The sequence below is a fragment of the Colossoma macropomum genome, unplaced genomic scaffold (assembly GCF_904425465.1).
Source record: "Colossoma macropomum unplaced genomic scaffold, Colossoma_macropomum, whole genome shotgun sequence".
Lineage (NCBI taxonomy): Eukaryota > Metazoa > Chordata > Actinopteri > Characiformes > Serrasalmidae > Colossoma > Colossoma macropomum.
Genome location: NW_023494791.1, coordinates 1,577,895 through 1,594,147, shown reverse-complemented (window position 1 = coordinate 1,594,147; position 16,253 = coordinate 1,577,895). Strand labels below are relative to the sequence as shown.

General features: G+C 39.5%; 1 protein-coding gene across 1 annotated transcript in view; it reads left to right on the top strand.

The window, feature by feature from the left end:
- Positions 1-16,253, top strand: part of mertka (c-mer proto-oncogene tyrosine kinase a) — a 66,432-nt gene that overhangs the window by 43,418 nt on the left and 6,761 nt on the right. The window contains exons 9-16 of the mRNA XM_036573629.1: positions 5,833-5,968; positions 7,293-7,443; positions 10,502-10,590; positions 11,873-11,968; positions 12,073-12,153; positions 13,419-13,511; positions 13,772-13,890; positions 15,551-15,660. Coding sequence (XP_036429522.1) covers positions 5,833-5,968; positions 7,293-7,443; positions 10,502-10,590; positions 11,873-11,968; positions 12,073-12,153; positions 13,419-13,511; positions 13,772-13,890; positions 15,551-15,660 — 875 coding nt within the window. The remainder of the gene's footprint in view (positions 1-5,832; positions 5,969-7,292; positions 7,444-10,501; positions 10,591-11,872; positions 11,969-12,072; positions 12,154-13,418; positions 13,512-13,771; positions 13,891-15,550; positions 15,661-16,253) is intronic.

Below are 16,253 nucleotides of genomic sequence, written 5' to 3'. Positions count from 1 at the left end.
CAGTTTGTTCTACTCAGCTCCAAAACAAAATATCATCATATCCAGACTTCCTCTATGGAGCTCCATGGACATGAGGCAAGCAGAAAAGGCTGTTTATCAGCGCTGCTTTGAAGAGCTCGGTTCAGGCAACTTGGACATAATTATGCTGTCCAGATAGAGATCACACGTGGAGTTAATGGTCTACAGATAATGCCCTGCAGCTTGGAAACCGAACACACCAGCTGGTCCTTCTCCCAGAAAAAAAAATGATTTCATGGTTTAAAACCTCTAATTAGTAGAAATATTTAGTAACGTCTGAGCTTCGATGGGGTGTCCAGCGGCTAATATACTGAATCTTTTATGACCTTGTTAATAATGAATCAGGGTGCTATGTTGTTGTTGTGTCAAGGGGTGGAAACAGGCCAGAATGCACCAGAACCCCGTTCCGGGCAAAAAAAGTTGGGACGTAAGGCATTCCAGCTCAGATCTCAAACTGTTTTTACAGGGAAAACATGTATAATTGGCTTACTCTGTTCTACTGGGTGCATGAAGTGAAGTATCTGTTGAACGCACCTCAAATTCAGCTTACAGCCCATTCAGCCAATGGAAAGTCACACTGCAGCAAGCTCCGCCCACCCGGTCTCCATGGTAGCAACTGTTTTCAGAATGGCAGCCAAGAAACTCCTCAATAGGCAATGAAAGTGGTGGAGATCTAATCTACTCGATGTAATTGATATTTGATATTCAGAACGAAGGGCCTGGGTTCGATTCCCCAGCCGGCTGCTCTGGTTTCCTCCCACAGTCCAAAGACATGCATTTAGGCTAACTGGAGATGCTAAATTGCCCCTGTGGTAGACTGGTGACCTGTCCAGAGTGTTTCTTGCCTTCCACCCAATGAGCGCTGGGATAGGCTCCAGCTCCCCCTGCGACCCAGGAGGATAAGCACCTTAGAAAATGTGTGTGTGAGACATAATTTTGGGGATTGTTGTATTTAAACCCTGTTCATTCGGTTTTTCGAGTGGTAAAATTCTTGAAACACTCAACAGGAAATCATCCAATCAGGATTGTTCTCTCTGTGCTGACTAAGTAGATACAGCCAAGTGAGCTCTTCCATTGGTTAGGACTTCAGGAGCTGGACTGAAGGCCTTACACATTAGAGTAATTACCATGCTTTGATTTTCACTGTAAAAGCAAATTAGCGAGAGAAAACGTCACTCTAGGCCTTCTGGAGTTTCTAGATACGTTACTGGCTGTGAATATGAGTCGTAGTCTAAGCAGTGTTCCGGTTAGTTGTTAGGAATGTAAAACAGTAGCAGCAGCTCTGTGTCAGAACCCTTCACTAAAAGAGTCGCTGTAACACTGATACACACAATCTCAGATATTTGATAATGACTGTTACAAACTTCAGGTAAAACAAACAGAATGACGTTTACACAATTCAAATGTTTGTGTTTAATCTAGAACAAGAAAAACAAAACAAAAAAATTAGTGTGGATCACTGTTAGCTTGGCGCTAACATACTACTAAAATCTGATAGGGGCGCTAGCAGAAATTAGCGTTATTGTATATCATAATGTTTTTTTTTTAACATTAATAACCTGAACTGAATGCCTAGTAATTACTGATACTAACTATAACTAACTATTCATTCTGAGCTATAAACATAAAGATATCTAATGAAAAAGTGACTGGACACTGGACGTTTTTGACATGATAGTGTTTCTCGTGTCTTGACGTTTTGCTGGCTCTTTGTAGTCTCTGCCTTGTTGAAAAGCTTGTTTGGATTCTGTCGCTAGTTAATGGTAGTTTTGATAAAGGTTACATTAATTTTTATATAGTGCCAGATTTTGTTTATTTTTCCTAACTGTTCTTAAAAATGTTCACACTCTCAATATAGATGGTATAATCCATATTTAAGAAAATAATGTTAAATAGTTTGAAGGAGAATCTGTACTGTTTTGAATTCCTTGTGTTTAATGCATGTTGCCAGCAGCATTGCTTTCACTTTTCTCTAAGCTGGATAGATAAAAGTGAAAGCACTGCTGTTGGCAACATGCAGAGTTGGAATGTTTTTGTTCTTTCAGCTTTGACAAAAAAGGTCAGAGCGCCGTGATGTAAGGTTAAGTTAGGCTTCTAATAAAAGAACCATCAAGCCTTCAGCTTTTAAATGTCGTATTACTTTTAGTGCGCTAGATTGAAGCGTTTATTGGACGAAATCTACGAACGAAAAGGTCGTTTTTAAGGTACAGTTGCCTGCAAAAGTTTGAGCAGCCCCAGGAAATTGAATGTCAAAAACATCCTCAACAGAAAACACAGTACATTCAGTACGTTAGCAATAAAAATGCAGAAGTGTGTTCTCTGTAGAGGATGAGTGAACTCACTTTCACTTAGAAAATCAAAAAAACATGTAATTTGATCAGGGGTGCCCAAACTTTTGCATAAGACTGTGCATTTCATTCTTGAAAGGTAAACTATGGTTCCCCCAGTAAAGATGATTTATTCTAATTTATTTGAATGATTATTTACACCCCTGTTTACTACTGAGAACACCAGAACGAGCACGTTCGTATCCAGACTGAATGACTGTACGGCTCAGATAGTCATGCGTGAGACGCGTCCTTCATGTGAGTGACTTTTCTGTTTAGCGTGTCGGAGCCGTGCAGCCTTCCTCCTGCACAATGCTGCGCTTCCTATCTTTGTGCGAGGGGCCGACAGTGTGAAAAACGGGATTTGTTTTTCTCTGGCTGCGGTGACTCATCACTGACTGAATGGCACTTTGTCATCGTGAGTCGATTCATTCAAGAGCGAATGTGTCGCTCGTTTACTATAAATGTGATTCACCTTTAAATCTGTGGTAGAGCAGCAGTAACTGGAAGTGAGCGCGATCGCAGCTGTTGTCCCTCCGACACCTGCTGCTCGACTTCACAGCATGTTTTGGACGCCCACTTAAAGGGCCTGTGTCCCTCTCTTCTCCTGCGTTTTATTGTTCTCCTCGAGGTTTACCTATGTTGCTTTATGTTATGCCAAAAATGGTCATAAATAATTTTATTTACTCTTTTTCCCCCCTTAGAATTGAACCAGAAATAATTGTAATTGAACAAGCTAATTGAAAAATCTAAATGGTCAAAAACAAATGGTCAAAAAAAACAAGAATTATGCCAAAAATGGTCATAAATAATTGTATTTACTCCTTTTTCTCCCTTAGAATCAAACCAAAAAAGGTCATAAATGGTCAAAAAAATAAATGTTTAAAAAAATGGTGAAAAAAAACAAGAATAATGCCAAAAATGGTCATAAATAATTTTTATTTACTCTCTTTCTTCCTCAGAATTAAACCAAAATGGTCATAAAACTAAATGGTCAAAAAATAAATGGTCAAAAAACCCAAGAATTATACTAAAAATGGTCATAAATAATTTTAAAAATTTTATTTTCTCTCTTTTTCCCTTAGAATTAAACCAAAAATAGTTGTGAATGGTCAAAAAACTAAATGGTCAAAAAAATAAATGGCCAAAAAACAAGAATTATACCAAAAATGGTCATAAATAATTTTATTTACTCTTTTTCTCCCAGTCTAGCAGTCCAGGCTGAAACACTCCTTATGACTTCAGCGTAATTGGGCAGGGCTGAACTGCTGTAGGCTGAACGGGTATATGTATGACATCACACACAAATTGAAAATAGGTAACTTCAGTTTCTCCATGATATTGGCCCTTTAAATGTGGATTATCTTTCAGTTACTGGAATTATTGTAATTGTTCTGACTCCAGTGTAAACAAGCATTCAGCATAGTGACTCCTGTGCTGTGCTGATGTAGCAGCCTTGCACACTGTGAACCTTAGTTAACCAATTTAAAAGCCCATAATCACTGAAAAACACTTTTAAATGACTTTAATGTGGTATGTAAACATTAAAGTTTCGAAAGGTGCCGTTCACTCTCCAGTCTGCACCGTCCATATACGGAAACTAAGCTGCAAAAACGGCGGCAAATTCATTGGTTTTGTGATGTAACCAAAAAACAACTTCTTTATCCTTCTATTCAGCCTACTGCAGTTTAGCTCCGCCCATTTGTGCTGAAGTTATAAGAAGTGTATTAGCTCAGAAAAGAGCTCATTTACATATATCAGTCTTTAAGGCGCAGTAACAAAACCAGCCTATTTAATTCTAAGAGATTAAGAGAGGTTGGAAAATGATGATGTGAAAATGAATCATCTTTCATTTTGGTATTAAAACATTTTATAAGTTCATGAATTTCCAGCCCTGCTAGATCTGCCCCGGTCAACTGTAAGTGCTATTATTGTGAAATGGAAGCTACTACGAGCAACAACAGCTCAGAAGTGTGTAGCACGAAAAAATCGTCTATTCTCTGAGTTCCAAACTGCCTCATCAGCAACATCAGCACAAGAACTGAGTGTCGGGATCTTCATGAAATGGGTCTCCATGGCTGATCAGCTGCACAGAAGCCTAACATCATTATACGCAATGCCAAGCGTCGGCTGGAGTGGAGTAAAGCGCCGCCACTGGACTCTGGAGCAGCGGAAACGTGTTCTCTGGAGAGATGAATGACAGAGCCCTGACCTCAACCCCACTGAACACCTTTGGGATGAACTGGAACGTCGACTGTGAGCCAGACCCTCTCGTCCAACATCAGTGTCTGACCTCACAAATGCTTTTTTGACTGAATGGACACAAATTCCCACAGACTCTCTCCAACATCTTGTAGAAAGCTTCCCAGAAGAGTGGAAGCCGTAACAGCCGCAAAGGGGGACCAACTCCCTATTAATGCCCATGGATTTGGGATGGGACGTCCAACAAGCTCATATAAGTGTGATGGTTGGGTGTCCACACACTTTTGGCCATATAGTCTAAGAAAAATGTGGGACATTGGCCCTTCAGACGTCATGGATGTAGCTACAAACAGGCTGCTGTCTGCAAACCTGCAAAGTGCTCCTGTATGATGGGTGTTTCTGATAAAATGGCCCAGATATACTGGCATAAGCTGGCATTTTTGTGTACAACTCAGTAGCCATATGAAAAATATTGTAACACAGGTTATTGTTTTGCTGTCAGAGCGAGGAATTTGATTCTGGAGCTGCCGTGAATGTTAAGGGGTTAACGTGTCAGCAGTCGTGCTGTCAGCAGGTTTGTGGCAGAGAAGGAACAGGAGTCCAGATGTGACTGTGGCAGCTTTGCGCAAGTCGTCTGTCGGTCACATGTTCCCGCGCTGACCCCACCCCGCCTTCTCCCCGTGCCCTCTCCCTCTTCCCACGTGTTTGGAAAGCAAAACAGTCTCCCTTCCTCTTTTCTTCAGGGTCATCTTGTTATGTTTTTGCACTGCTACTCTTGCGGCCGCACCATCAGCAAATCAGTGCTTCTCTTTATTCCCCATCTTACCAAATCAGGGCCTGCACACAGCACCCTTTTGACCTCGAAGCGTGAGCTTCTGTGTTTATTTTGAAGGTTTAGCAGTTCTTGGAAGTGGTATTACACTTACAGATTGCACTTCCATATCTGTTTTCTTGCTTTGGAAAATATTGTCAGTATCTGAACCAGGCCGTGTGTCTTCATTTTATGTTGTTTTTGTTTTGTTTTTGCTCTAATTTTTATTATTTCATGATAATCTGACCAACAGAAACATTCCCTCACATTAAAAGTCAAGAGTTTTATTTTTCTTCTTTGAAGTTTTTCGACAATATATTTTATTCCCACGTTTCAAAACCTTTGTGATTTGTGCTTTTTTTTGTACATTTTAACTGTCACTATATATATATATATATATATACACACCTATTTCCCTGAGAAAACACACTGCACGTAATCTAACTTGGTGGATATTTCATCTTCTTGTTTCAGATTCGCAGTATCTCGACGGAGGCAGCGGTGGCCATGCAGGTGTTTAACACCACGTACAGTGTGGAGGTGATGGCGTGCACGCAGGCCGGCTGTGGAGTCAAAAGCTCTCGATACTGGTTCTTTGTCCCTGAGCTTGGTGAGTATGTACCAGTGTTGGGAGTGACCAGGAGCAAAGGGCGAAAATGATCCCATGTTCAATGTTTTGCCCTTTTAAAGACTAATACAGAGGCAAACATGCCCCCTAAATGACAAAGTCAGCAGCATGCGGCTCTTTTACTGCCCTGTTTCTCCACAGCTGAATCAGATCTGTAGGTAAAAAGAAAATAATCCTCCTTTACAGTAAAATAAAGCTCTGCTGATCGTTCAACACAGTTTAACAATAAATGGTCTTAAACTCTGGAGTTAATGTAGAACTGCTAATTCACCCTTTAACCCTGAAGATCAGCACAGACTGCTGGTCACCATAGCAACACAGACAACAGTATCTCCTAGCTAGTAGCTAACGAAACGGCAAAGAGAGAGATTTAAGACAAACATCGATAATTTGGAGATGAATGGACTTATTAGTGTTTATAATCACTCCAGCTGGTTTCCTGATACGTTTAATCTGCAACGAGAAACTGACAAACACTAAAGTCACAAAGCTGAAGTCAGTTTCTCATTCGCCAGCTTCTTGTTAGAATTTTTTCCATTCCACCTTAAATGGTGCAGCAGTTCTGGAGGCTCAGGCACCACTTAAGGTGGAACGGGAAAATTCGAACAAGACGCTGGCGAATGAGAAGCGACTTCAGCTTTGTAAAAAGTCGAACGTTGAAAGACATTTTACAGAAACTGTTCTACTTTTGTGGAAAAGTTTCCTGCTGGAGATGCGAGAAAAGCAGCTATAGCTGAGCTAAAGCATAAAGCAGAGCAAAGTAAGTCTGAGTTTTTGTTTATATTACATTTTTAAGTCTATACTAGTACATCAGCACATACTGAGACATATTTACATCCAAAATGGTAAAACGTTACTTTAATAAATTGATATAAAATGGCTGATTGATTTTTGTTGGAAGGACAAAATGGCTCTCCTTAACATTTGGGTTGCGACCGCTGTCCTAGACCAATCAGCCTTCTGACCGATTATCTAAGTCCTTACTAGATGCTACTGTATAAGACAGCCCTGGTATGGTTGAGGGTTCTTCTCCGCTGTTCTCCTAATCAGCCCAGCACTCCGAGTGTAACCAGGGCAGACTGTTTACTTATTTAAAGGAGGTAAAGTTGCTCTGTCACTGCAGTTCTTTAATGTCAGAAGGAGATCTGAATAGAGAAAGTGCAGATATCAGTCTGTATGGATTAGTAATGTAAATGCACTGTGCTGAAATCATTCAGTCAGCTGGTTTAGTTGGCATTGCATCAGTGAAAGACACGTGTTGCCCCAAGTCTGGACTCACATGAAACGTTCCTGTTTTGTCTTTCAGATGTACCTCTGCCCCCGCTTCCCACTCCAGACACGTATGTCTCAGACTCGGTGTACGTAGTGTTAGGAGTGGTTTGTGGCTTCTGTCTTCTGCTCTTGGTGATGTTTGGGGCCATATGCCTGCGCGGCCGGATACTCGAGACTCGACTAGGGTGAGTTTGGCTGAATGACTTCCTCTTTCATTGAAGCAGAGTGGACATTCGCAATACCTTCAAACAAAATACGAAGAAAAACACGAGTTTGATGTATTATATAAACATTAAAGTTTCAAAACATACCATTTACTCCATATAGGTGATATATAGAAATTAAGCTGCAACAACCTATGTGCATATATATATATATATATATATATATATATATATATATATATATATATATATATATATATATGTACTATGTGTATATGCTGAACTGGTTCAAAGTCAGAGCTGAAACACATTTAGGACTTTTAACTGATCTTGGACTTTAGACTAAAACACTTTTGCTCTAAACCTTAATTATGTTTATTTTATTAAAACGAATGATTGAACATTCCATTCTGTCTCTACCAAAACAATCATAACTACCAAACTTTAACAAATGTTTCAGTAGTGACTGTTTCGGTGACACTTTTAGCTCATTTTGAGCTCAGAAACTCAGCAGTTCAGACCAGCAAACACAGCTTTGAACAGCTGTTCACACAGAAAATCATCATATTTTTATTAAAATACAAAAAGTACTTAATTAATGAAAATATGATGATTCTTAATGTTCCACACTGATTTTCAGACTTTGGGACACATTTACTTCAAAACAATGGGATCTAACTGCTCACCATGTGGCCATGAGGGACAGGGATGCAGCCTCACTTCCTGCACTAAAATGCAGGGGCGTGGCTAAAATAAGGATCCGCCTACTGACTTAAACTCTTTGTGTTTCAGTAGTGGCATGAAAACGTGGGACAGCATTTTTTAAATGTAAACTTAAACTCATAATAAATCTTTCATCTTCACTTTAAAAGAAATGAAAACAATCAAATAAAAAACTACATTGAAAGAAATGCAGTAAAAAATGTAAGTATTATTTTCCCACATGTAAATTTAGGGGTTTGGGACAGACACCTCCCAAAAGTAAATACCCTATAAATGATGATTGTGTATATATTTATCTCTGTTAATGCCTGGAGTTTAAATAGATCAGAACAGAGTCCTGTAAATAAGATCTGAACACTTGTTTTTAAAATATATATAATTTTTTTATTGTGGATCTGCATTATTTTGGTACAATGGGCTATACATATATATATATATATATAAACCTACAGTTTTGATTTGTGTTGAAGTTATTAAGTTTTAGTATACAGTGCAGCCAATCAGAATAGAGGTACTTTACATACATCAGTTTACATACATACACAGTAACAAAAACAAAAGGTTAGAAAATGATCATGTAAAAATGAAAATGAGTATTTTTTGGTCCATTAACCTCTCGCAAACATCATAGTGGCCAAAAACCTTTTTAAAAGTCTTTTAGTGAAAATTTTGAAGAATTATAGAATTTTCAGTGGAAAGTCTTAGTGAAGATTTTAGGTTCTTTGATCCAATTCTGGATTGAAGAACTTAAAAAAGTGGTAACTTTAACTTCTGCTTCAGGTAAACAAACTCTGGCACAGAGGAATGTTGTTGTTGGGGGTGGGGTGGGGTGGGGGCGGAGCGAGAGGGGAGGGGGTCTGCTGAGGAAGTTGCAGTAGGGGTGAAGTTACTCTGAGCCTCCGGATGTGCTGTTCATAAAAGCGTAACGTTTCCCTGTTAAAGGCTCTGGAGGGGGCAGTGCTGAGTTAAGCGCTCTGCCACCTCCAGCTGTGGGTTAGAAACGCATACCCTATAAAAACACCCCCCACCCCCCACCCCCCGGCCACATTCTTTGGCAGCCATTGTGGAGACTTTGACTCACTCCCATCTTTAAAGATACAGATAAGAATGCGAATATTTAGTCCAACAATGCTTTCACCCTTTTACTGCCTGTGTAGTCTGGCATTCCAGTTAAAGGGCCCATATCCTTCATTTCCCCTCAGTTTGATTTCATTTTCCTCAATTTATTATACACAAGATATACTTTTATTCCTACTCTCTTATACTGTAACTTACAAACCTTTATCTACTTTTTATTTCTGCCTAATTTATTTCTATTTTTATGCATAGTATATGTAGGTTTATGTGCAATTATATGTGTTGCTACTGAAACACTGCAATTTCCCTTCGGGATCAATAAAGTTCTGTCTATCTATCTATCTATCTATCTATCTGTCTATCTATCTATCTATCTATCTATCTATCTATCTATCTATCTATCTATCTGTCTATCTATCTATCTGTCTATCTATCTATCTATCTATCTATCTATCTATCTATCTGTCTATCTATCTATCTGTCTATCTATCTATCTATCTATCTATCTGACTTTGTCTGTCTTTCTGTCTGTCTGTCTGTCTGTGTCTATCTATCTATCTGTCTATCTATCTATCTATCTGTCTGACTGTCTGTCTGTCTGTCTATCTGTCTGTCTGTATATCTATCTGTCTGTCCATCCATCCATGCATGGACCAAAAAACAGTCCTAATTCATTTTTACGTGATCGTTATACACATAATATTCGTGCAGTCAGTAATGTGTGCCAGTGTGTTGTTTAACCACTTCCTGCCCTCTCCTCAAAGAAGTCCAGTGTTATTTGTAGATATCATCCCAATACCCGCTTTATCTAATCGGTACTTCCTAACATTAAATCTATAATCAGGTGCTGCTGGTGGAGGCGTCCAGGAGAAATCTGGAACAAGACTTTCACTACTTTCTTGAAAATAAGAAGCCACTTTTTAGTGTGTTTGTGTTTATTTGCGTTTTTCCAATGATACATGATGAGATTACAAGCAAAAACACACTTTCTGCCAGAACAGCTGTAAGTAATGCACTTAGGTGTACTGTTGCACAGTATGTTGTATGTAAATGCATTGGGCTTAGTGATGTCGCAAAAGCAATTAATTCAAAATGGGCTCTTTAGAGAAATGCTCTGTATATTTTGACACTTTAACAATGTTTACATGCTACATCAAAGAAAGAGAAAAGTGTAGTTTTCCATGGAACGGGCCCTTTAACTTCCCAGACAGCATCTGTCTGAGTGTTTTCTGTTTTTGCCCTGTGGATCTCATGGTTGTATAACTGGCTCCCCCTACAGGAGGCTGCTTGGAACTGGAGAAAAACTTCCAACCATCGTGGAGTACAGACCTCAGAGGACCTACAATCGGACGGCCATCGAAATGACACGTAGGTCAAGCGATATCAACCTCGTTAATTGTTCTGTAATTGAACAGTCAATTCAATCTGCGATCTGTTGAGCACCTAATGCAGTTATTTCACATAGCATGAAGGACGTCCATCTGCCAGACCCATATGGAAAAAATATAAGGACCTATATTTTTATATATTTGAAATACGTTTCAAACACACTGCAGTCGATGCTGAAACACATTCCAAACACTAAACTGTGTTTCAGAATATATTAACCAAATATATTTTAAATGCATTTATTTTAAAGTGTTTGGGGAAATATACCATAAATGTGTTTATCAGATACATTTGAAAATGTATGAAAACAGCCAAAATCCTGTCTGATGCTCTTCACTGTTTGAAATGAATTTGTGTTCCAGTATCTTCATTTGAAATCTGATCAAATGATCCTTTATCAGGACAGAAGCGAGTGTTGTAGTATTGATACTCTGTGAAAATGCAGTTATGATCTGATATCTTGTTTATGTGAAATACATTGTGTGTGAGAGTCTGACTGCAGATGTACATGGTTAATGTAAAGTACAGTGCAGATCACAGAAGAACGTTTAGTTACATCTGGAACCTTCATTACACTCAACTGAACACAGATAATAACAAATACTGATAAATGCATTTAAAAATGTATATTTAACAAATACATTTTTGGCCATTTTCATACATTGAAAAAAATATATTTGTTAAATACATTTGGAATATATTTTTTTTCCATATGGGGGAGTTTCTGATTTAAGTATGTCTCGCGATGCACTGGGGCTTTGCTGCGTCATAATGTGGTCAGTAGTACACACCTAAAAAAAAGATGGTTCTTCAAGGGTTCTTTAGTAAAGAAAGTGGTTCTATGTAGAACCGTGAACACTCAAAGAACACTTTGCATGATTAAAGGGTTCTCTGCATGGACTTTTAATCAGTCCAACCTGAAATAAAGTTTTTTTTTATAAAACTAAACGCTAACAGTGTAGTTTATCAGTGATCTTCTTCCATTATTAATTATCATTAAATATTGGATATAATATTCTTTTTAATGTTTTTAAAATATTTAAATATTGGATATAATATTCTTTTCTTTTTAATGGTTTTAAAATATTTAAATATTGGAGGTAATATTCTAACAAAATTAGTTTTATTACCTGATAGCTTTGGTCGAATGATTGTTTATTTGTTGGTTAATCATTTAATTGGTTAATCATTTACATTCCTAGTTGGGAGTCACACTTTCTGAACTTTGTGATTTTAACAAAGATACTCTTCTTCCATGTAGTTGCAAATTTGGGGATCAGTGAAGATCTTCAGGCCAAACTTCAGGACGTGATGATCCTGAGAAGCCTGCTCTCCATTGGAAAAGTCCTCGGAGAAGGTTAGAATTAAAGCGCACCTGGTATTTCGGTAGAGTTTCTTCTGCTTTAGCTGGTGTTCAGGTGTGTTTTTGGAGCAGTTTCAGTGAGGTGTCTGTTTTCACAGGGGAGTTTGGCTCCGTGATGGAGGGCCACTTGAAGCAGCCGAACGGAAGCTGTGAAAAGGTCGCTGTGAAGACCATGAAATGTGAGGGCAGATGAAGTGTGGTTTGTTACATCATGTTAACCAGACGTTCCTTTGAGTATTAGAATAAGACATCCTGAAAATGTCTGATTAAAGGGCTCGTCCACACGTATCTGAATGTTTTTTAAAACCACCCAGTAGGGGGCGATAACACCTCATAAAATTTGATGTCAAACACCTAAAGACGAACACAGCGAGGCAGAGAGGCTGTGTCCCAATTCAGAGGCTGCATCCTTCGAAGGTTGCGTAGATCCGTGAAGGCTGAACCGAAATGAGACGGTCTGCTCTTCCTGTTTGAGTCACAGCACCGCTGTTCCCGCCCTCACCGCTGCATCACGGATCGCTGCTCCTGTCGAGTTCTTTTAAAGTTCTTTGAAGACGGAGCCAGAAACTGATTTTAGTTTTTTATTTCTTCATTTAAAAGAGCTGGAGATGCTTCTCTCTGTGTCTCCTCAGCCGCCATTCGCTCCTCTGCTGACGCCGCCATGTTCTCGAATCCTCGCCGGCACGCAGTGAACCTCGGGATATGTTGGCTGGCAAAGGATCCACCCATTGGATCCTTCATTGCCATGGAAAAGAAGGACACATTTCTCGGCCGCATATTAAGGAGCTTTCGAAATGGGACAGCCTAGTCGCGCCGCTGTGATGCGGTCAGCCTTCAAATGCAGCCTCTGAAGGACGCAGCCCCTGAATTGGGACACAGCTAAAGTGACGGCAACGCGTCACAAAACAGAAATTGACCTGCAGGCTGTCAGACCTCTGTAATTAAAAATTTCACACAGATTCAAAATCTGATTTCTGCCAGAAAATAAAAGTTACCGCTCGCTGTTGTGGGGTTGTTTACATTGCTGTGGCTACACCACCATCTCTGAAACACCACCACGGTCCTGACCAGGCCGACAAACATTTCTACCTTTTTACCCCATTTTAATTATGGATTTGTTATGAATTCTGACTTTGGTTAATGAGCATCAAGTCAGAATCACATCTTTAGAATCTTTAAGGGATTTTTAATATTTGCAGTCGAGTTGAAACCCAGTTTAAAAGAACTGACCACAAAAAACTGGAGAGCTTTTTCCAAAACCGTCATTGTCAGTAACTGGAAATGGCCAAAACGCAGGAAAAAAACAAAAAAATATCTGGATACATGTGGCCAGGGCATGAAGCTATAACCCAAAACTGCAGTAATTCTCTGTAACAGTGCTGTTAGGAAGGATTGTTTTGTGAAGTAAAGGCATATTTACCCAGAGATGCGTTTTATTTTTCAGTGGATAATTTCTCTCAGAGGGAGATAGAGGAGTTTCTCAATGAGGCTGCCTGCATGAAGGACTTTAACCATCCTAATGTCATTAGACTCTTAGGTAAGACGTCCAGACAATCACAGTGGAAGACGGAGCAGATTGACCACTGAAGGAACACTTCATCCCACTTCATCATATCAGCGTTAGCATTATGGAGCAAAATGTGCCTTTAATACAGTTATTAGTGTATTAACTATACTAGACTAAATTTTTCTCAGATTTTCCAAAGCACAGTTCTCATAAAGAGCTTAAAATACAGCACTTTCACACTTTTACTTCCACACCTTCACTGTGGCTTCTCTTTTGATCCATTCATACAGGTGTATGTTTAGAAGTAGGTCCAGGCCACTTCCCCAAGCCAATGGTCATTCTTCCATTCATGAAGTACGGAGATCTCCACAGCTTTCTGCTTCGCTCCCGGATCGGAGAAAGTCCTCAGGTAAGCAGCCGGTCACTCTCACTTATTTCTTTTCCTTGCATGCACTGCATTGTGACTTTAAATTCAGTGGACTTCAGTGGGCTTTTCACACTTCTGTATTTCAAAATCAAAATCAGCTCTAATGGCAAACACAGTATATAAGTATGTTGACAAACACAAGGAATTTGGTTTCCGCCGTTGGCTTCTCTCTAGTATTAAATGCAATATACAACCCCATTTCCAAAAAAGTTTGGACGCTGTGCAAAATGTAAATAAAAACAAAATGCAATGATGTGTAAATCATTTAAACCCTATATTTAATTGAAAATAGTACAACATATCAAATGTTGAAACTGAGAAATTTTGTTGTTTTTTGAAAAATATTTGCCCATTTTTAATTTGATGCCAACAACACGTTCCAAAAAAGTTGGGACGGGGGCAACAAAAGGCTGGTAAAGTTGTGTAATGCTAAAAAAACACCTGGTGGTTGATTGACAACAGGTCAATAACATGATTGGGTATTAAAGAGCATCTCAGAGAGGCGGAGTCTTTCAGAAGTAAAGATGAGGAGGGGTTCACCACTCTGTGAAAGACTGCACCATCAAATAGTGCAACAATTCAAGAAAAACATTTCTGAACGTAAAATAGTAAAGAACTTTTACTTTTCATCATCTACGGTACATAATATTAAAAGATTCACAGAATCTGGAGAAATCTCTGTATGTGAGGGACAAGGCATGATTCTGTCGTGGAAATCACTGCATGGGCTCAGAAACACTTCTGAAAACCACTGTCTGTGAACACAGTTCATCACTGCATCCACAAATGCAAGTTAAAACTCCAAAACGCAAAGAAAAAACTGTACATAAACAGGATCCAGAAATGCTGCCACCTTCTCTGGGCCTGAGCTCATTTAAAATGGACTGAGCTGAAGTGGAAAAGTGTCCTGTGGTCTGACGAATCAACATTTTAAATTCTTTTTGGAAATCATGGACACTGTGTCCTCTGAGCTAAAGACCACTCAGCTTGTTATCAGAGCATAGTTCAAAAGCCAGTATTCATGATGGTGTAGGGGGGCATTAGTGCACATGGCATGGGTGATGTGCACATCTGTGAAGGCACCATTAATGCTGAACGATATATACATGTTTTGGCAACATATGCTGCCATCCAGACAACGTCTTTTTCAGGGAAGGCCTTGATTATTTCAGCAAGACAATGTCAAACCACATTCTGCATGTATTACAGCAGCATTGCTCTGTATTAGAGTCCGGGTGCTAAACTGACCTGCCTGCAGTCCAGACCTGTCACCACTGAAAACATTTGGCTGATGAAAACATCAGTCTTAATCTGTAATCGGAATGTATTCAATCGAATTGGTAAATGTCTTTGCATGTAAACACAGCCAGTGAGTTCAGTGTTCTTCAGTGGGCTTCTCAGACACCTGATCTGAATTCAGTAGAACACATTTTTACAGAACGGGAGCATGAAAGTGCACCAGAGTGGACCATCATCTCAAAGAAACATTCCCATCATCTTGTGGAATCCATGCCACAAAGAATTAAGGCTGTCTTAAGAGCAAAGTGAGGCCTTACCCGTCATTAGTGTAGCATTCCTAATAAAGTGCTCAGTGTGTATTTCTCCTACATGTGCATGACAGGATTTCCTCTGCGTCTCTCAGTATCTACCCACACAGATTCTGCTGAGGTTTATGATCGACATAGCGATGGGGATGGAGTACCTCAGCAGCAGAAACTTCCTCCATCGAGATCTCGCTGCGCGCAATTGCATGTAAGTGTTTTTCACTTCTCCTTCACTCTCAGAGATAAAGGTCCTAAACTGTCACTGGGTCAGTTCCCCTCTTGTCACTGGGGTGGAGCCCTCAAGGGTCCATCTCAGTACCTTTAGTCAGGGAACATAACTGAACCATAATCCACTGAAATGATATGTTCTAAGCTGTACTGACTCCACACACCCCGTCTCGTCTCCAGGCTTTTATTTTACTGTTCTGTTTAAAACATTCGGTTATGAAAAGGTACAAATACGAACTTTTCACCTGGAAACACTTATTTAAGGTTCACAATCCGACCTTAAAACCACTGTTGGAGCTTTGAGGGAACATTTACACTGTTTGTACCTTGATGAAGGAAAAATGTACCTGAACAGAACCTTTATTTCTAACAGTGTATCTCTGCGTTGTTTTGCTTTGTAAAGAGTTTTGTCTTTCAAAGCTGCAGTTTAGGTGGTACAAGGTGTCGTAACGCTGTCTGAACTGGGTGCAGTTTAACTGTGAAATAATGCATTATAGACTAACGACAACTGCTGGTTTCAGAAAACTCTGGAAAACCACTTTGAAAGGATGGCTCTTCAAGGGTTCTTTAGTA